Below are 22,822 nucleotides of genomic sequence, written 5' to 3'. Positions count from 1 at the left end.
TCCCAACCTCAAGGTGCTTCCTTCCACAATAACTCGTGGTTTCAGTTTGTTGTCTCTGTATGTTCAGGGCACTAATGAATGTCTTTTTTACATTTGGTATACTCCAATGGTGAGGAATTAACAAAGACTTTGGAGTCAGGCAGATCTGGGCTCAAATCCCTGTATTACCTTTTAGTGGTTGTGACACTTTGGGCAAATAACTTCTCTGAGCCCCATTTTAAAATAGTGATTGTGGGGATTAAATGATAAATAATGTTAACAAATAATGAGCACTTACTATATGCTAGAGACAACTCTAAGGGATTTTCACCTGTTCGTTTAAATTGTCACAGTGGCTTTGGCAAAGATACTAATCTCATTTTACAAATGGAGAAACTGAGACAGAACTAAAGTGGCTCAAGGTCATACAGCAAATAAATTGCTCCAGATTGACTTTGAGACCAGCAGACATAACCACTACACTGTATTGTCTCAAAATGTGTCCAGAAACAAGTGGTTTAATACCCATTGCACACATAAAACTAACAAATATTCTTTCCTAAGCTCTCTGCCTTTAAGTCAATGGATACCATCACATTTATAGAGGGTGCATAGATTCTAAATAAAGCAACCAGAAAACCTGGACTGATAGAATATACCTATTTAGCTGCTTTTTTAAAAACATGTCATTTCTCTACCTCAGGAACTACAAGGATGGTAACTGTTCTATCATATTAATTACTATTTGTGGCTGCTTGTCTATTTTCCCACAAAAAGATTCATGTTGGTGCCGTCTCAATTCCCAATAATTGTAAACACACATTTAAAGTTAAAATAACTGAAATCGAGTTAGAGTTAGACATGTTAGCCTGAAAAGTTCAAGGGAACATTTTTTTTTTTTTTAGGATTTACTGTAGGATCCTTAAGACATCACTAGGTGGAGATGTTATCTTGTCAGTTGCAAAAGATGTTCTTGTAAGTTAGTAGCCTGAAGGGTTGTTGTATATTTCCAGTTTCTTTTTCCTCCCCACCTCCAGGAAAGTATAAAGAAAACCAAATAAACAAAGACTTCTCAATAAGCATTAGAGTCAGGCCATGGTACCCTGCTTTAGAAAAGACAGCATCATTTAAAGACCATTACAGTACTTATGTCCTTTAGGTCAGATTCCTTCTAAACCTTTTGTTATCCATAATTATAAACAGATGTATATTCAAAATGCTATAAAAACAATGTTCTCTACATGTAAAATTAAAAGAATGCCCTAGGATCTAAAATATACCAATTAGGATTATTTTTCAGGAAGAAATCCCAAATTAGGATTTATTATAAGTTTACTTTCAAGTTTATGTGAAAAGGCAATCTAAATGAACAGCAAAAAAGATGGAAAGATCCACTTGTATGTACAATCTCTAGAACAGCCCTGAAATCACTGGCCTTTCATGTTTTGCCAGTTTTTACTAATTTTATTCCGAGTCTCATTCTTTAAAATCAAAAAACATTCCCATCTCAACCTGTGTCTCAGCACCACTCAATTACTAAGTGCTTTTGACAAAAAAAGACTTTTGTTCTGTCATAATAATGTATTTAAGCATAAACTGTAGAAACAACTACAAAATACAGGATCCAAGAAGGCAGAGATTTTTATCTATTTCACTCCTTGCTCTATCTCCAGTGCCAAGCACAATGCCCTTAATAGCTATTTGTCAAATGAATGAAGGAATGAATAAAAGATTACATTTTGAGGGAGCTTGTTTTCCTCTCCATTTCGAATCCTTGAAGTGGCCTAATGAAAGTAATTCCTATATGATTTCCCAAATTACTAACTTGTAGAAAGACATCTCCATCTCCCTACTGCTATAGAAAACTTAGTGTACTTATTTTCAAAGTTTGAGTGCAATGACTTTCATAATGTCAGGGTTTAGAGAAGTGGAGAGCTAAAGCCTTGTAAAACTGACAGAAATTTGACTCTGAAATTAGCTTTTGGATCATTTATGCTGCTCTTTTTATTTATCCCTTGATTTGAAATTATGGTGAAGCTTAAATGCCTGCAGACCCCAAAGGAAATTTTACAGCCAACCTTCTTTCAGCCTCTGGATGTGTACTCGGCTGGCACAGCCCAGGACTCTGTCCTTTCACTAACTCCAGACTAGCTTAGGAGCATGGGCAATATTGTTCAATAAATATTTGCCTGATACCTACTGATTACTAGACACTTTAGGAAGTCTAATGAGTTGTATTTCAAAAATTTTTTTTCGTCCGAGGGACAAAGTGGAAGGAAGTACAGTGGGCTTTGGAATAAGAGTACAAACACTGGCAGTGTAACTTTGAACACAAATTATTTAGTCACCCAAGTCTCCATGTTCACACTAATTACATTTATGAAAATATTTCCTGCCTTGGATGTTGGTTGCCTAGATTAAAGAAGATATTGTATCAGAAAGGCTAGATTGCTCCACAGTAACAAACAATCCCACAAATCTGAGCTTAAAATAACAAAGGTTTATTTTTCTCCTGGGTTACAGCAGCCGTGGCTCTGCTCCCATTTTTCAGATCTCTAGTCAGGAACCCAGAATGACGGAGCCTCCCTATCTGTTACGCTGCAAGTGGCATGGCAGAGGGAAAGGAGAGAGCTCTGAACCATCTCACGGGTAATTACCTGCCGGATTCTAAATGGACACATGCCCTTTCCAATCACATTTCATTAGCTGGGATAGGTCACATGGTGTTACCTGCCAAGGAGTCTAAAAGGTATAATCTTAGATACCCACAGCATGGTGCCTGCATCTAACAAAAGGAAGAATTACCAGTAACAGTAACTTGTATTCATCATTTTGTTTGGTGCTCAAAACTTAAAATGCTTAATGCTTTTAAGTTTTAATTAAGATCTTAATTATCTCCACTGCAACTTGATTTTTTAGAAAAAACTTTACTTACTGATTTTAGAAAGAGGGAAGGAGGAGAGAGAGGAACATTGATTAGTTGTTCCACCCATTCATGCATTCCTTTGTTGATTCGTGTATGTGCCCTGGCCAGGGATGATCGAAACTGCAACCTCGGTGTAGTCAAGACAACACTACAACTAACTGAGCTACTGGGCCAGGACCAACTTGATTTTTTTAAAGCATTATTTTTAACCTCTATTTTACAGGGAAGAAAACAAAAGCTTAGAGAGTTTAGGTTGTTTTGTTTTTCTAACTTTGTTGTTGTTGCTATTTATAGATCTGAATTTAGCAATCAGTATCTTCAAGCATCCTCCTGTGACACTAATTATAAAATCTCTAGCACTAGTTCTCAGTAACATGCCAAAACTCACGAAGCAAAAGGAAGAGATGATAACTTGGGTAAGCTGACAGACTCCATGTTACAGGACATCTGGAAACACAAGGCCAAAGAGCTGGGGTTTTCACACCCTTTTAGAAAAGTTGGATAACGAATATCTTGAAGCATGCAGATGGGTTGTTTCCAATGTGCTCAGTGAGAGTATTGGATCATTAACATACATCATCTTTGACTTCTGAGCATCACAGCTCTAAATGAAAAAAGTAACAACTTTTCATTCAAGTCACTGGCATTTTCATTAGCATAATTTATCACAATATTAATTGATGTAATGTTGGAGGACATATAATGCCCAGGAACTTAGAATTTTATTTTTTTCATAAAATGAGGTGTATGTGTGTCTATGTTGTCTACACACACACACAGATCATTGTGAAACATTTAATTGCTTTGCGTTTAGAACTGGTTTTATGCCACAGGAGGCCAGCGGCACTGAAGGACTGAGTAGGACTATGGGGCTCATTCTGTCCTGGTAACGAGTCAGAATCACTTGTTACCAGTCCTCAAAGCAAGAGTCTCAGCAGGTCTTCTTGCTTGGAATGTAGGACTTTCCATCCCCTTTCCAGTCTTCTTAAAAGTTGTCAAAAGCAAATAAAAGAAATCTTACACTTTCTCTACAAAAATTAGTAATTCAAATTACTAATGTTCAGTCTTCATGTGTGTGGTCTTTATGTGATGTGCATTTGTGTATTACATGTGGTACGTTTCTGCCTCCGGATGGCGTAACTAGGGTGTAATATTTTTATTGGCATAAAATATTAACTACTTATATAAACTAAGCAGGATCCCATGTTTTGGACAAAGTATTTGATATTAAAACCGAGTTTTAAGTTTAATTAATATCTTTTAGGGTTATAACAAAAAAGTGTTTTACAAAAGTTTGTTATAATCTTTTGGTTAAGTATATTTGACAACCTTCCCAAAGGTTAAAGTTTAAAAACTGAGAAATATCTTTGAGTTATGCCAGCGGGCTTCTGGAATACCTCAAAGATTTGTTCTCTCTTTATAAAAGTTTTTGAACTAATTATACCTATTTAATATGCTTGAAATTACATGAGAAGCTTTGCCAAACAGAATTATAATAACCATTTTATTTGTATACATATATTTTTATCAAAATAGATTTTCTGGAAATTTTAATTTGCCACCGAGAGGAACTTGCAAAAATTCAGAATCAAGTTCAAAGAGGAAGCTCTCAGGGGCAGTAGGTGTCCTGTCAATGACATTGGACAAGCTGACAGTGATGGTTCCCCATGGGGATACCAAGCAGTGGTATATGGGTGTTTGTGACCCACCATCGGAAACTTATGAGTTGTTTCCAGTGTGCGATGCACGCTTCCAGTAAGTCCTGTACAGCATTTTAAAACCTTGCATGTTGTTAGGTCCTTATATAGATTAAGATTGTGTATTAAATCTGAAAATTTGGACTTCATATTGTTCTTTTATGTTGTCTCCTAGTAATTATTACTTATCAATAAATTTTTATCTTGAAATATTATATTTTACAAAGAAGCAAAGTTTTTTGTCCACTGCATTTTAATTGAATCTACAACCATGTCATTTTAAATTTGGTCATTTATAAACAGTCACTGTTTTACTCTAATGCATTTGCAAATGTGTCTTTGAATAGGTTCATGAAAAAGACTCTGACTTACTCTAACTTACAGGTATCTAAGTAGGTCACATCCTTAAAGTAAATGAAGATTTATAGCACCCTAAGGAATAACTGGATTCATGGAAACACTGGCAAATAGTCAAAACAAATGAAACTGGTTATATGTTCAAAATATTACTAAATTTAAATCTTTTTGCTTTCCAGATATAAGAACACTTGTTTTTTTCCCTACAACAATTTGTAAGTTATACCCCCATAAGCAACCCTGAAACACTTCTGTTTTTCCGCCTACCTGATCCCTCCAGAACTCGGCCACTCTTAACAAGTATTATCTTCATGGCCATGGGTTCATTTGCATAAACCCAGTAAGAAACTGTTCTCTTTCTAACAGCACCAGTTTCCAAATGTGGTTTTATTAACCAAGTCTTTGTCTGGGATGTCATAATTGAAAGAGCCATGCCTGGACTCTGATGTCACAAAAAATGTCTTAAGGTACTAAAAATGACTTTGAAGCCAATGGAAGACCTTTGGAGGAACGGCCAGTACCTTGCTTGATCCCATGGTTCCTGGCAATCTTTCCAGGTAAGGAATGAAAGTTGCTTTCCTGGAAGATGGCAAGGAAGGAACCTAAAGACAGTTTGGAGATTTCAAGAATTTGAATCCACCCAAACTAATAGATGTTTCAGGCAAAGTCAGATGGCAACTGTGTGGCTTGCCTTTTTTGCACTGAGAGGCTGATGAAAGCTCAATCTGAACGTTCCTTGTAAAATCCCAGCAAAGCAGATTTAAAAGAGCCTGCATGAACCATTACTATTCTTGTGTCCATGCAAATAATCAGGCCAAATTGAAACTGGGCTTAGAGGCAGTCTCTTTGATAAAATTAGGATGACTTGGGGGAGAGAAATCACCTTTCAGTGGAAATCACAGTGTCTAATTGTCATCCACAGACTGATTGAATCTTGGTTTTTCTAGTTTTCTTCCAAGCTAATGTTTCATTCTTTCTTTCATTCTTTGACTTGGAATTGTTGAGAACTACTGATGTAGTGTCAGCCACACAGAATTTGCCTACTGCTCTCTCTGCCTCTCCCTTTTCAGGATTTTCAGGCCAATATCTGGTCCTGCTTTTCCTGGCTAACTCCCTTCATAGGACTTATAGCAGCTTTATTTCTTTATTCTTTTTTTAGGCCATGTCCCTTCAAATATCTGATATCTCTCATTCAACAGAGCGTCCAGGCTCTGGCAGTTTCCCTCCACAAATGGCCTCCAGCCTTAACTCTCACTTTTTGGGCTGTCCAGTTCCACCTCTTCTCCTTAATGACCCAGACCCAGACCCACAGGCAGGGACGGCTCTACATCCCTAGCCTGCCTGAAGTAGTTACAGAAGAAGAGACCTTCATCCCTACTCCCCAATACCAGAACCAGGCCAGGTCATTAAGAATAACTGAGCTAACAAGAAAAAAGAGACAGACTCATCGATGGAGGACAGATGACAGCTATGGGGGGTGGGAGGGCAAGTAGGTTAGGGAATGGAGGGATTGAGCAAAAAGGAAAAAAAGACTTGTGGACATGGACAGCAGTGTGATGATTGCTGTGGGGAGAGAGTATAAAGGAGACTAAATGGTAATGGGAAAAATACAATAAAGATTATGTATTTAAAAAAAATAAAGAAAAAAAAAATACATTTTGAAACCAGGGGAGGAAATGAAAGGGTAAAGTCAGTACCATTTGCTGTCCTGGCACCATTTGCTGAGCAGGCTTGTGACCTTGTTAAATATGACTGCCATGTACTCTTCTGAGCTAATGTCCCCAGGACTGGACATTACAGGAAGCAAGAACAGAACTTGACTGACAAACCGCTCCCTACAGCCACAGGCAGAAGATCACTTTGGAACAGACCACAGACTCCAGCCTCCTGTCATGATGACTCAACAGCCCAGGGACCACACAGTGACAGCACCGCCCTCACCCTTTGTTAATCCAATTATAATTCAGTAAAAGCTCAAAGACCCCATCCCTCAGTGCTGGTGTATCTCTCCACACCATGCCCCTGCCCCTCTCCTTTCTTGGAGAGTGAATAAAAACTTTATTCTCCATACTTTCTTCTCTTTGCGAATTCTTTCATAACCCACATCACCAACCTCCCTAATGAGTATGATTGCTAATTACAACTGAAAAGTATTTTTAACCTTCCTCGGTTCTGGTTTTGGAAAAGGTGTTCTTTTAGAATACAAGCTCTGGTTCGTATTCATGGTCACTGTGCTAAGACCACACTTCCATTTTCCCTTCCTCTTCCTTCCCCTGGCTGCTTTCCAACAAAAGTTCCTTCCACCCAACCACTACATGAAAAGGTCCTTACTGCCAGTGGCCCTTTCTCTTCACGAAGTCCTTGCTTTGAAAGAGCCAGCACACCCAGTTGCTGTAAGCGTGACTAGCCTGACCACTACTGGGGTTTCCCAGAGGTCAGCAGCGCGGGCACATCATTTGAATGGGCAGACTGACTGCTAAACAATCACTGGGGCTTTGAAGCCCAACCACTGAACCAGCATTGAAGCCTCATGTGGCTGCTTCAGCAGCCCTCTGGCCTGACTGTGCTCCACAGAGACAGGCCGCAGGGAAGCCAGGCAGCTGCTTTGTTTCTGAGAGCTAGCTGGTGCTGCAGAAGCCAGAGAACAGACAGTACTGATGGGTCGGTACCACGAGGAACTGAAAGCCTAGAAATGCTGCTCAAAGTGTGGAAGACCCAATTCTAACTATAGACTCTCGGTTACCATTCATTAAGCATATCTTTGTGCCAAGCCCACTGGAGGGCGCCACATACTTTCACTCGATACTTCACAATCTTGAGCGGTAATTAATATGGTCCCTTATTTACATAGTTGACCCCTGGACAACATGGGTTTACCTATGTGGGCCCACTTATATGCAGATTGTTTTCAGTAAATTCTGTAAATATATTTTTCCTTCCTTATGATTTTCTTAACATTTCTTTCCCTTAGCTTACTTAATTGTAAGACTATAGTATGTAATACACATGACATACAAAATATGTGTTAACCAACCCGTTTATGTTATCAGTAAGGCTTCTGGTCAACAGTAGGCTATTAGTAGTTATGTTTTCAGGGACTCAAAAATTACATAAGGATTTTTAACTGTGCAAAGGATTGGTACCTCTACTCCCCACATTGTTTAAGGGTCGACTGTACTTGAGAAAATTAAGAATGCAATAGTTTGCTGGAGACTCCAGCTGGTCGGGAGCAAGAGTCAAAGCCAGGCTTTTCCATGCTGTCACGGAGGCTCCCTGACAAAGACTGAATAGAACTGTGGGAGGAAAGTAAAGTCATGATGGGGAACTGCAAGTAAATTAATAATGTTTATGAAACAACAGAAAAAACAGAGGACTAAACAAAACCAACATTTCCAACAGAAATAGTTTATTCCTATTGAATCTAGAAATAAAGTTCTTTTGATAATCTCCCATTAAATTAGATGGTAGGCAAACAAAAACTTGGGAGAACAGATGTTTCACCAATAATGAAAGTAGTTAGGGAAAAGCATCGCGTAACCACGGCAGCCAGGTGGGCATCAGCCCCACACCCTGGAAAGAGGCTGTACTCGCAGAGTTTGTTAAAAACACTTACAATTGGTGCACACCAAAATCATTTTTTAAATTGTGTATTGACTTTAGAGAGAGAGAGGAAGGGAGAGAGAGAGTGAGAACATCAATTTGTTGTTCCACTTAGTTATGCATTCATTGGTTGATTCTTGCACATGTCCTCACTGAGGGCCTAACAAAAAACCTTGGCTTATGGGGACAATGCTCTAACCAACTGAGCCACCCAGCCAGAGCCCAAAACCTTTTTTGTATGTTAATTATCCAGGCAGCAAGAGAAATGTAGAAATATAGAGGAAAAAATAAAGTTTGCACCTCAAACCCCGAGCCAAGACCTAGGAATAAGGACTTGAACTGTCAGAGGAGATGGCGTGTAGAGATAAAGGATTTCACAGGAAGTTTACAATGCACAAGGTAAGTCCTACGTTTATGCACACGCACTGCGGCCAGACGAATGTGACCGTTAACACTGTCAGGCAGATTGTGAGAGGGAGTTCAGAGCCGCCGCCAGCTATCTGGTAGAAAGGGAGATCTGGTGCCTCAGTTTCCACATGGGTTGCAAATAAAGATACGGCACTTTCTTTGCATTCATGTGTTCAGTGCGTACCTGTTGAAGGGTGAAGGTAAAAAGAAATAAAGAGTGGCTAGTCTGATGTTTGAGTAAATCTGCGGTGGAACCGAAAAGGAGAGATCTTTTCACTTTGGCTGCCTGTCTATGGGGGAAAACAAAAGGAAAAACAAAAAAATCCTATGAGACTGCAATTATACTCATTCTTTAGAATTTATTGAGCACTGTACTATGCACTTAGAAACACTATAAAAGAGCTTTTAATTTAATTGGCTCGCAGAAGCCAGCAGTCAATGAGGCCAGCACTCACATTCTGACCCTGCTGCAGGAAGTGCTTCCTATCAGCAGGAAATTAGTAACTTGCATTCTAACCCTGCTGCCAGGCCTGCATCCACCAGTTCACTCCCAGTCGGGGACGGCACTCCAGGTGGGGTCTTTGTGTGTGCTTCCTCAACATTCTGCAAACATTCTGCCTGGCACCTAGCAGGTACCCAGGAGAGTCACATGAAGTTGGGAGGCCTGTCTTTGTGAGAGTAAGCCTACCCCGTGGGCTCGCCATAGACACCACCCAGAACATCTGCCCTGCCCGTCTCCCACTCTGTCTTGTGACACATGCCCCATTTCAGGTCTTGTTGCCTCCGCAGGCCCTCACCCTTCAGACCCTACTGACACTTCCGTCTTGGCTTTTCAGTGGCCCTGTCTGCAAGGCCAGGGTTCAAGGGCATGGCTCACAAGTGGTAGAAGCTGGAGGGGAAAACTACAGGAGGATATGCAATCCTGTCTAGTCTCAGAAAATGACCCAAACAGAGTTCTGCTGAGTCAACACTATTATATATGTCACACATGTGAATAATGTCCTTCAGTCTGTAACCCAGGCCGATCATGGTTTGTGATTCTACCACTCACAATAGGCCTGGAAGTTGGGTTTGAGGATTTGCACTGTTTCCCACTGGTAGAGAGCCTTCTGGCAGTCCTTCTGACACCTCTGCATCTCAGCTTTTCCGTACTCTGTCTCAGTTGAATTTCAAGACTAGGATTTGGAATGTGATGTTCATTGGCCAGAAATGACTCCTCATATACTTAAGAGGATAAGTCCCAGATACCAAGAACACGAGTTTAGGGAGCTGTGTGTGCCTCTGTGTGCATCCCAACACATTGCTGGCAGACTGACACGCCAATTGTTACCATTACATTGTTTTTGTGTTACCTGTCTTGGCATTGCTTCGCGGAAGGAGACTGCCTTGTAAACAGTTCGCTACGGAATAAAGAGTGTTCACCTTTATCTCGCCCTCATCAGAGGCCTGATGGGCATGCGCAGTGTCTGGTATAACTGGGTTCTGTTGGCATGGATACCAGACCTCAGCTGTGTCAGCTAAACTTCCAGATTCCAGGGACATCTGAAGGAAAGACTCTGGCAACGATGGGGTGGGTGGAGGGGCAGATACAAGTTGATCTTTTCTATTGTTCTAAGACTCTGCCCTGCTGTGTGGGTGGGAAGATAGCATCAACCATACCATTATGCAATATTGTTTACTTTCAAATAATCAACCAATGATAGCAACTGTAGAAGACTATGGTGACCACCTGACAAGCTTGGAAACAATTTATCCACATGGAATAAATTATCTACATGGGGGTAGGTGTCAGAAGAATCCAGTTATCATTTTGCTTCTATCACAGAGTCTCCTGGGGATCTGTGCTATTCTCAAACTCTAAGCCACATATAAAATGAGGAGATTGGATCGGCTCTCATCAAAGCCCCTTGAAGACTAGCCTCCGGGAGCTCTGAATGTGTTGCCATCTCTGATTCAGTGGACCATCCACTGACATTTGCCATGGCCGGCACTTCTGGTTGACGATGCTTTACCCAAGTTCGGAAGTGTTCAGGACCTGAAAATTCTCCCCTGCGCTTGGGCACCCCTGGCTTTCCAAGAAGGTTGTGCTCCCATCCCGCTGCTGTGAATGACATTCACTGTCAGTCACCTCAGCTACCTGTCAGCGTGGTTACTTCACTGCCATGTCCAGTGTTGTAATAGGCAGTTAGGCAAGAGCAGAGTAGGAAGACAGGCTAGGTGCAGAGTCACCGGGGAGGAGAGCCCCGGGCGCCTAGCAACAGACAAAGCCACAAGCCCTTGCAGGACCACTCATTAACCCCTGGAAGATGACATCTAGGCCTCAGCTGTGTTTCAGCTCCAGGCCCAGAAAAGCAGCAACACCAGGTGGGTGATGCCATGGCTGACATCAGGACCAGCTGCATGGACCAAAGACCCCCTGTTGTGGCTCCAACCAATCAGTAGGGACCAAGACCCTCAGGATGGAGGGCCCAGTAAGGCTCTCTTTAGAGCAAGCCTGTGCCTTTCCCTACCTACTTCTTTCTTCAGGGTGCTCTGTAACTAACTCTCTCTCTTTCTCTCTCCCTCTCTCTCCCCTAAGCTCCAAGCGTCCTTCTGTCCCTATAACTTGTTTCCTGAACCCATTTCTTCTATGGCTCATTTCTACCTCTGTGACTTTCTAAATAAACTTTCTCATAATTTGAGTCTTGGCTCCGAATTCTTCTCTTGGCCAGAACTCAAGAACTGAGGTTGCTGAACTGAGGTTAACACCTGGTGCTGTTTTTCTGCCATTAAGAGTTTGACTAGAAATCAGCTTGACACAGGTGTGGTAACATTCCATGGTTTCAGTATGCTAATTAAATAAATCTTAAAACTTTCATGTTCTGGCCTCTTGCTGAGTGTTCTTTCTGCATGTTGCACCTGTTCGCCTTGCACTGAACAGTCCAGATGAGCAGGGAACACACCATGATGATGGCAAGATGAACACACCAAGTTTTCTTTTAAATAGGAAAAAATGCAGATGACATTCGGAGAATGAAAATTGAGCCATCTTTCTCAAGGTGAAAAAGTAAAAATAAAATAAAAGATGAAAGGGAAACCAGCATGTTTACAAAGTACATTTAATTATACTTCATTAATCTGTAAGGAGCTAAACTTGCAAACTCTTACACAACTCTTTCCATTCAAACCGCATGGCCCTATAAAACCATGACTGAAACATGTATCTCTGCCTCATTAAAATAAGACAAAGACTGCAACTCATCTACCCATCCACTCCCACTCTCTAGTACAAATCAAAGAATGGACCTACTTTGGGGGGAATCAGTTTGGGGGTTGGCAGGAACCAAGTAAAGGGCCATATTCGGAGACTCACTATTCTAAAAGAAAGTCTTTGTTTCTCTACCTGTCTCTGAGGTATGTAAAGGATACATGAAATATGTGCACTTTCTCAAAATCTCTCTTGAGTAAAGATCTCCTCTTGGTTCCAGAGAGGTTATTTCAAATATATGTACAGGAAGCTTTGAGAGACATAATTCTTCAGGCAACAATGCTCCGAAAAATGTGAGCTACTTTTCAAGCATTTCAAATTCAAAGACAAGACAGTATGTAAAATGGATTTTATTTAACATACATGTATAAAATTAGTTGAACTGACAGATCTATGCTGAATAAAACTTTCTAAATACATCATATAAAACAGAGGATTGGCAACTCTCATTTCTTATACGCTTCTTGTCTATAACAAGAGTTCTGCCATTGGCATAAATCTGATATTGTGACAAAATATTTTTTTCTACCTGATGGTAGTAATATGAAATAGAAAATGGAAAAATAAAAACAATGTATCCTTATTGTGAAAAATTAATATCTCGAACAACAAAGGCTTACATATTTGCTTATCCCTAGAAACATATCTAGCAGAACAAAGGTCTGGAATATTCAATATACACACAATCACCATGTTAATTTATGTTTCAGGAACCAACCTTCTGGCAGGAAATGACACGTGACTCCTCCCTGACACCCCCACAAGAGTTACTCACATGAGGGTTTGGCTAAAATCTGTTGACACTCCTTTGACATGTCTGCTCTCCACCCTCACAATGACAGGCCTTTGAGAGATTTAGGACCACAGCTAGTTTCCTAATAGAGCTCCTTCTCCTGTCTTGCCTCATACCCCCATCCTTTGTACTTTTGGGAGTTACCTTTCTGAACTCCAAACCTCCATTGCCTGTTCATAAGGTCCACACTTCTTGGTATACATAAGACTTGCACCACCTGACCGTGGCTTTCTTTCCCGATGTCTCCCATCGCCCTTGCCCTGCTCTACCCACTGAACCATGTCCACTTGCCCAAATGCCCCATGCCGGTTTCGTGCTTTCCATCAACTAATAGTAGAGACACGTTGTGGGGAGTTTCCATGTGCTTGTTCACGTTGTCCCCATTGTGTAGAATGTTCTGCTCAAATGTGTCCCCTGAAAAAACCCTCATTTTTCTGACTCTCAGTACACAGTCCCTGTAATTTTGGCCTGACCAGTTAAAACTAACCACTTTGTCTATGCTTTCCATCAACACTACTATGTAAAGTCTTAATACTTCTACGTCCATGTGGCCATAAACTTTGATGAAAAGGTCCCTAACACCTGACTCTTGCATTATTTCATCTTAGCCCCAGGAGGCCTATTTGGCCTGCACCTGGGTGTGGCAAAGAACAAAATAAGGAACAAAAAACTGCACCGGGAAATACTTGATTACTGTTTCACAGGTTAGCAGTTTAGAAATGGGAGAGAATTGCAGGATCGTAAGTATGAATCTTAACTGATGGTGCCGTCTTGAAATTCATTTCAAGACACATTCAGAGCTCAGGGTTTCTCCCACAGCCACATTCAGGGATATTTGCATTTTTTTCCCTAAAAACTCTCCTTTTCTCCTAAGTTCAACAAATTCTAGTGTTGTGGAATGTTTAGTAAATAAAACCTTCCTCCAGTTCTCTCTTCCCCTAAGTAGTCAAACAACACATCAGTGTGATAAGACCCCCTCTAACTATTTCTCACCTTAATGCTAGCATTGCCTCCTTCACAGGGATTTCTCTGACAATTTAATGTCTTCTTCCCATAGCACGGCGCACACTTCAATATGGGTCATTAAAAATGATTAATTGTAGAGCATGAACTTGAAAGCAGGCCAGTGCCTGGCATACAGTGAGCACTTAAACGAATGATGAGTTGAATCTTGTTTTAAGGGTATGAAGTGAGTGAAGACTAATTATGTTCATTCCAATCTTAAATACTTCCCTGGGCATTTAATGAGGGATTATCTTTGAACACAGATTTAATATCAGAAGTGATTTTTACTACCTGCAATACTAAAGTCTGCAAAAGGTATTAATTATTTATGAGGATACCATATTTTTAAAAAATAAATTTAAATAATTGCTACAAGGATAATATACATCAGTGAAAAAAAACACTAATATAATGGATTTCTTATTGTGGTTGCTTTTATGCATACATAATTAAAATAATTTTAAGTGGTTGGAATAGGCCCACAGAACAACTTTATTCTGTGGTATTGCCATTTCATGTTTTAATTATTTAAAATACTGAAATGATTAAACACAAAATTAAACAACTGAATTTGTTCTGGGTAAATGAGTAGAGAGAAAATATCAGTTACTAAAATCTGCTCCTAAACTTGTTCTGGTCAGATCCCTGGGGGACTGATCCCATCCCCTTGTGCCGCTCATTATGTGACTTCTTCTCTTGTGACCCTTGATAGTTTACAAAGTAATTCTAATACTTGAAAGGTAAGTCTCGCTGGTGGCTTAATCTTAGAATTTGGTAATTTTGGAAAAGTACTTGAATGCTTCCTTTCACACCACTACAGCTCACCTCTAATATTCAATCAGCTTACATGCTTAGAGGTACAGAGACATTTTAAAAATTATTTCTAAGAGTTATTTCCTTTGGTCCTTACTTGGAAATTAAATGGGAGAAAACTGATTAGAAAGCAAATCTGAGGACTTTTAAATATTATGCAGTACATTAAGTACAATAAGTACTTTAAAAGATAAACCATCCAATGTCATATATACAAGTTACATCACAGGCAAAGGCATAAGAAAACGGACTAAACTTGCTGTAACGTTGACCTCTACAAATGCTCTATAGTAATCACATTGGTATGATAAGAAAGCAGTCAAGAACTTAATTTGTCTCTAATCAATATGTAGATATCTGTATATATAATTGGTACATATACATTCCAAGTATCCAAATTGTTTCAACCTTATATCCATTTACCTCTCAAAAGTTTTTAAAGTAGCCACAGTGACACATAATGGGAAAAAAAAAAGGATGTCAGGCTTCCTATTAGGTAAGGTTATATCAAATTGTTTCACTGATGTTATAGGAGCTATTTCTGCAGGAAAATTCATATTTTGTAGTTCTGGTCAGTTATTTTATCAGTAAACCTTAACTTCATGTAACAAAATATTCTTGCTTGACTCATTGGGAATTATAATACATGAGAAAAAGATTGAGAATTTTTTCTTGACCAATCATCAAACATGTTTTCATCTGAACGAGGGAAATTCTCTCAGTTTAATATAAGGTTTTCAATGAAACAGGGTAAATTTACAGTACAGTTGGTCATCTCATTCAATAAGTCTTCCGATCTTCAGATTCAGGCCTAGCAGAGGAGAGCGATGATTACAGGAGAAAAAAAATTAACTCAAATAATCTCCTGTGGCCATCGTCTTAGAGGCCGGTTTCCTTGTAATGATGCATTCTATCACAAGTTTCCAGATTTCCAACATCTGCGCAGTGTTCTCAAATGGAACTGCCTGAGGAAGACTGCGAAAGCCTTTGTTCTTGGGCTTACACAGTAAGCACTTTGTGTGATGCTTAATCACATTTTTATCCCGAACACAGTGCTTCGGGTCACATGTTTCTCGACGATGCTTGTGCTGATCTGTGCTCTATAAACACAAACATGTTTACCCACAGAACACACACACTGACGCGGGATGCGCGGTTAGCCAGCCATCCATAGGCAGAAGGGAATAAGAATCGCGGGAAGAGCGGTGTACGACGCCAAGCCCAGGCAGACTACAGAGGCCAGTCCCAAGAGTGCCGAAGCAAGAACGCTTCTCTCGTCACGAATAATTATCTTCAAGATCTCACAGAACTGGAAAACGAAATGTAAGAATGTCAGAAAAGGTGGCTAAGCCTAAGAACCACATATGCCAAATAATAAAGCACAATTTTCCCAGCTACCAGAGGAACTGGGATTTCTCTTATGACTTATGAAAGAATTTAGATGTCAATAGTTTAATTTCTTGATTCCACATCCCATAACAGCTGGCTGAAATGACACCTTTGGTAACTGAGTTAATAATGGTGGTTGCCTTTGAGAATGCATACCTTTTATAGAAAACTACAGAGAGTGTAACCACATAAAAGCTCGGGATTAAAAGCATTAAACTGTAACCAATAACAATATATTCTAAAATTAGGTGAGCAAAGAGGTCTTTAATTTCAAGTAAATAAATTGTCCATTACTATTGGTGAATTCAACTCTTACAATTAACCATTCTAAAATTTGGTGATATAATGATAACTTTTTAAATTCCTCTTTAAAAATTTTTTTGTATGAATCTCAATATTTAAAGGCACAGAAAATCTAATTTATTGCCATATCCCACTCCCTGCCTAAATAAATTAAACAAGTTTACAAATCAATTATGAGGTATAAAATTGGCCGCTGAAAAGATATATATGATCCTTAATCCTAAAAAGTGCATTCTTCTAATATGTGTAATTTTTTTTCTTAGGAAACTAATTTTACTCCGAATTGATGGCCTATGTGTCACCCAGGATCTACCTCTTATTAGTTGTGTGACCTCAAGTAAATCACTTAATCTGTGCAAGCTACACTCTTCCTCCATGGGCGCTGAGGCTGTTGTGCGAAAGTGCTCTGCAGTTTTCTCCATGCTGTATAAATGTGAGTGTTAGGACGATTACCATTACTGCTGCACCTACCAAAAGTCATCACCACCTCACCACTGTCAGAACAGAATTTAGCCATTAGTTGACATTTTTATATGAGGATTGCTGCTCACTAATTTTAAGCTCCTTTTCTAGACATGACATTATATATGCTGTTCAGGGTCTCCTACAGTGGCCTATATAGTACTGGACTAGGCTTCCAAATTCTTAACAGATTGCATGTTAAAACAAATTGGAATTTTGCATTCCATCTTGATTGTAAGGTCATCTCTATCCATACTTTTATACAATAGCTAAACAAATACCATGTTGGTCTTTTTTTAGAGGTCAAACATATGTTTGTATTTTGTTGTATTTTGTATCCTTCCACTAAACTAACAAGACATCGAGTAACAAATACACAATCTTTAATTGGGAATGATGAAATTGAATAAAGTTTCAGGACCATGAGAAAAGCTGTGCAGCCAATAATGGGAAGATATACATTCAGTTAAATGAGTATGTTGTTTTGATACAGTTATACTTTTCTTCCTTTTCCCCAATAATTTTTAATTAAGGAAAATAAAAATCACTGTGGACTCTTTTCCCTCAAAGCATATTTTACCGAACAGCATCCCATTGCTAATGTCCCACTCTTGCTCACTTGGCCATCAGCCCAGGGGGCATCTTTTAGTGGCAGGGCTCAACCGTGGGCGATATCTTATGTTGCTAGGGTTCAAAAGGCTATAGGGGCACTCTTCGAGTATCAAACCCCCAGATATTAAAAGGGGTATTTGCATTCATTTTTGGCAATGAAAAGCAATTTCATCAAAATAAAACAAAGCTAAAAACATAGTGGAAAAAGCATAAGGAATAAGTTACTAGTAAAAGAGTTTTATAGTTTACGAAACACTGAAGTTGTGAACAGCAATATGTAGGGTGGGGCAAAAGTAGATTTACAGTTGTGAGTGCATGAGTTTATGCTTGTGCTATTATTTATCAGTTATTGCATTATTTTCCATACAACAACTGTAAGCCCAGTTTTGCCCACCCTGTAAAGAATTCCTTAATTTTATTATTTCTAAACTTGTAAAAAGAAAAAAGAAAGAAAAAGAGCATCACTACAAAGAAGACTCTCATCCAGTTGGTTTTCAAATTAGTTGGAGTGTTTTCATGAGGGAAAGTACTCTTGAAAGTTTTTGTAAACTCAAATTTAAGAGACGACTTTGCCACTCCAGTGTCGAGCTGGCGAGAGTTATATACACGAAGACTTCAAAAAACAGACCCAGAACCAAGTAATTCCTCCCTGTTTCTGAGAAGCAGAAGCCAGTTCTCCTTCAGCACGAATGACCTGCTTCTCACAGGACATGTTCAGAAACAGTTCTGAGAAATGAAAAAATTGGGATGGGGTTTCGTTTTCCCCGGGAAAATCTACTCTGTGGCCAAATCGTTTGTTAGACCATTGAAAGTAAAGACAAAAACTCAAGTTTCACAAGAGGTGCTATGCAGCAACAGCAATTAAAACCCTTGTCTACTTCTGTAAAACCCTACAAAGTTTCCAAAGATGAAAAACTACTCCAACTAGTTACTTGTGCAGAATAAATATTTTACTCCCTTAGAAAAGCACTTGTTTTTCTGTAGAACTATATAATACAGAACAATATGTGTTCCATGGTACAGTCCTAATTAACAGATAGAAATACTGTTTTCCTTAGAGAAGTGATTTGCTTGGTTTCTAAGTAAATCTGATATGTTTCCTTTTGTACATTTCTGGAACCTGTGTTGGTAAATGTGGTAAAGTTCTTTTCTAACCAGGCCTGGACTGGAGCTGTGATTCTTGAATCACTGCACAGTGCTCTAACTGTATTTTATTTTACTTACAAAAGTATCTCTAGATTGACTTTGTTTTGGCTCTATAAATAATCACAAGGAGTTTCATACATCTATGTATAAAAGCATAATACTTTCATGCTGTGTCACAGGAGTGATTTTTCCTATCTTAATAGATTAAAATATGGAACAATTAAAAAATTAGTTACACAGACTCATATTCTTTTGGTAAAAAAAAAACACACCAAAACAACTAAACATGAAGAGTCAAACGTAAAGTTCATTCTGTGATTATCTAGGCTTCCAACATTAAGAGCGAACATTAACAATACCTCTTTAACAGCCTGCAGGGCAGGCTGAGAAAGCTACTAATTGCAAATGAACTTAAACGTTATGAGGTTTTGAACTAAAAATCCATTTCTATCTCTTTGGACTTGTGGCTATCTTAAATTCTTCTCTCTCTCTCTTTCTCTCTCTCAACAGCACACATTAAAATTACCTTTTGACAGCTAATGGCTCTTCTTGCAAACCAACTGTTTTTGATCCCTGGGGAATCCATAACCAACCTAACCCACCTTTGGGGCTAATGGGTAAAGGATGCTAACAATGAGGGAATCTGTAGATGGAGATGCAAATCAACACAGAAAAGTTCAAACTACCCAGGAAAAGATGTGTCTGAAGCCCAGATGTGTCTGGGAGTAAGAAGAGATCTACCAGGGAGGTCTCCTTACTGGGAATTTTGATACTTCATACCAAGCAAAGGGAATTAACTCACTCTCTGCAGCTTACAGAGGGAGACCGAACCCTGCAAAGTTCCTTACTTTAAGGGCAAAACATTTTGTAAGCGGTGTTATGGATTAAATATAAACTCTGGACACCTTCCTTCCAATTGCAATTCTTGGGAAAAGTTGCAATCACATGGCGGATGTGGTCATTTCAACTCCGCTGGGTGGACACCCTGACTGCTTGGACAGCAATAACCGGGCAGCTCCCTTCCAACGGCGGGCAGAGGTACTGCACTGCCACACTCTTTCCCCGCGCCTTCGGAGGTGACCTGCAAAGCGGGCACGTCGCCATTTACTTTGTCCGCCTTAGGAACACCAGAGCGCTCGTTATGTAATCTATAACTCAATGCCTGATCCTGGCCGAGAGAAGTGGTTAGGGACCGGAGGGCGGTGCCCGCGGACGCACCAGCGAGTCACACGCCGTACCTTGTCTGCCTGGGGGCTGACCGCCGTGTCAAACCTGCAGTAAGTCACGAAGTGCTCGCAGTTGTTCCACAGCAGGCTGTAGGTAGTGATGCCCAGCTTCTTCTCCGCCCTTTGAGCCACCTCCTCGTTGAGCAGCGGCTTCTTATTGAGGGACTTGTCCAGGTGATTGACCAAGATTTTGCCTCCATAGGCGAAGTCATCCACTGTGTCCACGCGGATGCTAGCCACCCTGCCAATAACGCCCAGGATGAGACGCTTGTTGGAGACCACGTTTTTCGTGAGCCCCTTATCGGCCGTCAGGGCCAACAGGACGTCGGGCATCATGTGGGCGACCCGGTTGTCGCCCAGATAGATGCCATAGTGGGTCAGGTGGGTCCGGGGCACCTCCAGGACGTCACCGCGGTGGAACGAGTTAATGTCATGGAAACTGCTCCTCGCCTTGTCTTCACCCGGGGCGCCCACACTGAAGAGCTTGAAGTTGTAGATGAGGAGCAACTTCTCCAGCAGTAGGGACACCGCCTGCAGCATCGGGTTCTTCATCCTGCTGGGAAACGAGAGTCAGGGGGACTGGCGCCGCTGAAGCCCGCCAGACACCGGCGCTGCGCTGCAGCTCACCTGCAGGCCGAACGCCGCGGGGCACAGCGGCTGCCACGGGGCACAGTGGCCTCGGAGAGAGGGAGAGGAAAGGGAAGAGGGAGAAGCCTGGAGACCGGTGTGGTCGCACCTCTCTGGGGACTGAAGATGGGGAGAAACTGGCGACGGCTGACAGTGGGGACAGTGAGAGGAGCGCTGGGAGCAGCAGCAGAAGCGCACCTGGACTCCTGCGTGTGCCTGGGCGCAGGGCAGCTCGCGAAGCTCCGCGGTGCAGGCGTCTCCGAGACCTTTTAAGGTCGGCCAGAGGGCGGGGCCGGCCGCCGTCACAGACCCAGCGAGAGCGCTGATTGGGCGCGGGCGCCGCCGCTGCTCGCGGAGAGGGGCGCGCGGAACCGAACCTCGGGGGGAGGGGGCCGGTAGCCCGGGGTTCTGGGGACTCCTGTCACACGGGCTCCCTCTTGCACTCAGGAGCTAAGGAATTCGGCTTTTGAGAGACCATTTTGGGGACCGTAGGGGCCGAGGCGTGGCCGCGCGAGAGGTTCAGCACCTGCCGGGACCAGGGCGCGTTCCCTGTACTTCGGAAAAGGTATCTGCGGAAAGCCCGTTCGGGCGAGATTTAGGTCCCTATAAAGGGATGGAGACCTGGAGACCTCGGTTACCTATTTTCATTTATTCTGCGAAATGTGCGTGCCTTGAAAGCCTGCGGATTCCTTCCTAAACTCCGGAGCGCCATAGCCCGCACGCCACGATCCTCCTCTGTAAATGACACAAATTCCCTTGGTTTCAGCAGGCGCGCGGGTTGGGTAGCAACCGGCAGGTCCAGATACAAGTTCCGCGCGCGCGTGATCGGAACCCCGGGCGCGTCCGCGCTCCGAGACTCCCATGACCGTTGAGCGCGCGGCTCCCAACGGTCGGTGTGAAAAAACGGCGAAGTCCCTAACGTTTTCCTGGAAAGCTGGATTCCTGTCAAGTTTATTTCTCTGGCTGCAGGGTTACGTGGACCTCCCTTCGTTTCACCCACCCAAATTTTGCCGCTTTCTTTTAAAGTCCCAGGCTCCAGAGGGGGCCGAGGAAAGAGAAGGCGCTGAGTTCCTCCTGGACCGCCTGCGTCCAGAGGGTGGGGTCAGGGAGCAGCCGGGCCCGCGGAGTCCGTGAGCGCTGAGTTCGATTGTGCGCTGAGTTCCGTGCTAATGGAAGCATTGTGCCAGCGACTTGCCACCTTTTCTTAATCTCCTGGCGCACATAATTACAAAGTTTCTGTGGCACGCCAAGATATGTTTTTTGCCGATGTGAACCCCCCCGTGGGTATAATTTTGATTTATTTCCAGAGAATGGCTTTTGTTGTGTTGGACGTTGTCATTTTTTCTTTACTTGGCGGTCGAAGGGGAAAGGGGAGAGTGATCTTGAATAGTTAGGAATTGCATGTTTAAAAAATTCCTGGAGCACACGGGTTGAGAATCGCTGCATTATGCAAATGCGTAGATCTCGCGGACAAAGACCACAATGGAAAACCTCATCTGGGGCCACAAAGCTGGGCTGTTCGAGGCTGGTAGGTTTGATCTGCGAGCCGATCCTCCGCCCGCCTGGGAAGGGGGCTTGCTGCGAGTGGTGGATGCTGGGCCATTCCTCTTACCTGGAAGACGGCGGGGACCGCGGCGACCCTGCGGGGAGGAGGCCCGGCCTTTCCCCCGCACCGGGTCCTGCCATCAGCGCTCCGTCCCAGTCGTCCCGTTTGCCGATGTTCATTTGTCGTACGACCCCGAATCACATTACAGTCCCAGCAAAGAGAAACAGATTCCATTTCCCACAAATGAATCAACAGAAAAAAGTGGAGAAGAGAAGAGAGGCAGTGGACATGGAAGTTTAAAACCGTCTGTTTCCCCAGCCCCCTCCCCACCCACCCCCACCTAAAAATTTTAAAGTAAAGCGCCGAGCTATTGAGTTGTGAAACTAATCAACCCTCTCTGCACGTGAGCGCTTGTCAGTTTCCAGCAGCACCCTAGCTTAGCTGCAGGTTTTAAAATCGGGAAAATTTTGAGTCTGATCGAGACCTCGGCGTGTGCGGCACTGCGGGCCCCACATCGCACTCCTGGGCTCTGAACTTGACCGTGGGCTCCAGCTCGGAGAAAGCGCCGAGACCGGAGCCTCCAGTGTCAAGAACCAAAAGGCCCAGACAGATCAAAGGAGACTTGGTAATTAGCGATTTCCGTCTTTGGTAGTCACTGCTAACGGGGTTGTAACGCCAGCAACTGT

General features: G+C 41.9%; 1 protein-coding gene across 2 annotated transcripts; it reads right to left on the bottom strand.

The window, feature by feature from the left end:
- Window positions 1–12,544: 12,544 nt before the first annotated feature.
- On the bottom strand, window positions 12,545–20,846 carry LRAT (lecithin retinol acyltransferase). 2 transcript variants are annotated; one of them, XM_028521619.2, is made up of 3 exons: window positions 20,789–20,846; window positions 19,976–20,516; window positions 12,545–16,134 (listed from the first exon to the last, which is right to left on the bottom strand). In XM_028521619.2, exons 2-3 carry the CDS (start codon window positions 20,513–20,515, stop codon window positions 15,982–15,984), a joined length of 693 nt encoding a protein of 230 aa, XP_028377420.1. In that variant the 5' UTR covers window position 20,516; window positions 20,789–20,846; the 3' UTR covers window positions 12,545–15,981. The 2 variants fall into 2 exon arrangements, with proteins under 2 accessions (XP_028377420.1, XP_035887819.1); XM_036031926.1 differs by having other exon boundaries at window positions 20,700–20,841.
- Window positions 20,847–22,822: the final 1,976 nt, after the last annotated feature.

The sequence above is a fragment of the Phyllostomus discolor genome, chromosome 8 (genome assembly GCF_004126475.2).
Source record: "Phyllostomus discolor isolate MPI-MPIP mPhyDis1 chromosome 8, mPhyDis1.pri.v3, whole genome shotgun sequence".
Classification (NCBI taxonomy): domain Eukaryota; kingdom Metazoa; phylum Chordata; class Mammalia; order Chiroptera; family Phyllostomidae; genus Phyllostomus; species Phyllostomus discolor.
Note: the sequence above shows the minus strand (reverse complement) of the source record. Positions and strands in the feature narration are given on the sequence as shown.

Bases quoted from the DNA above. Each gene is read 5' to 3' on its own strand.
- LRAT (XM_028521619.2), bottom strand. From the start codon at position 20,515: ATGAAGAACCCGATGCTGCAGGCGGTGTCCCTACTGCTGGAGAAGTTG. The intron at 16,135-19,975 runs GTACGGCGTGTG...TTCGTTTTCCAG, and splicing joins TCAGCCCCCAGGCAGACAAG to TTCTGTGAGATCTTGAAGAT.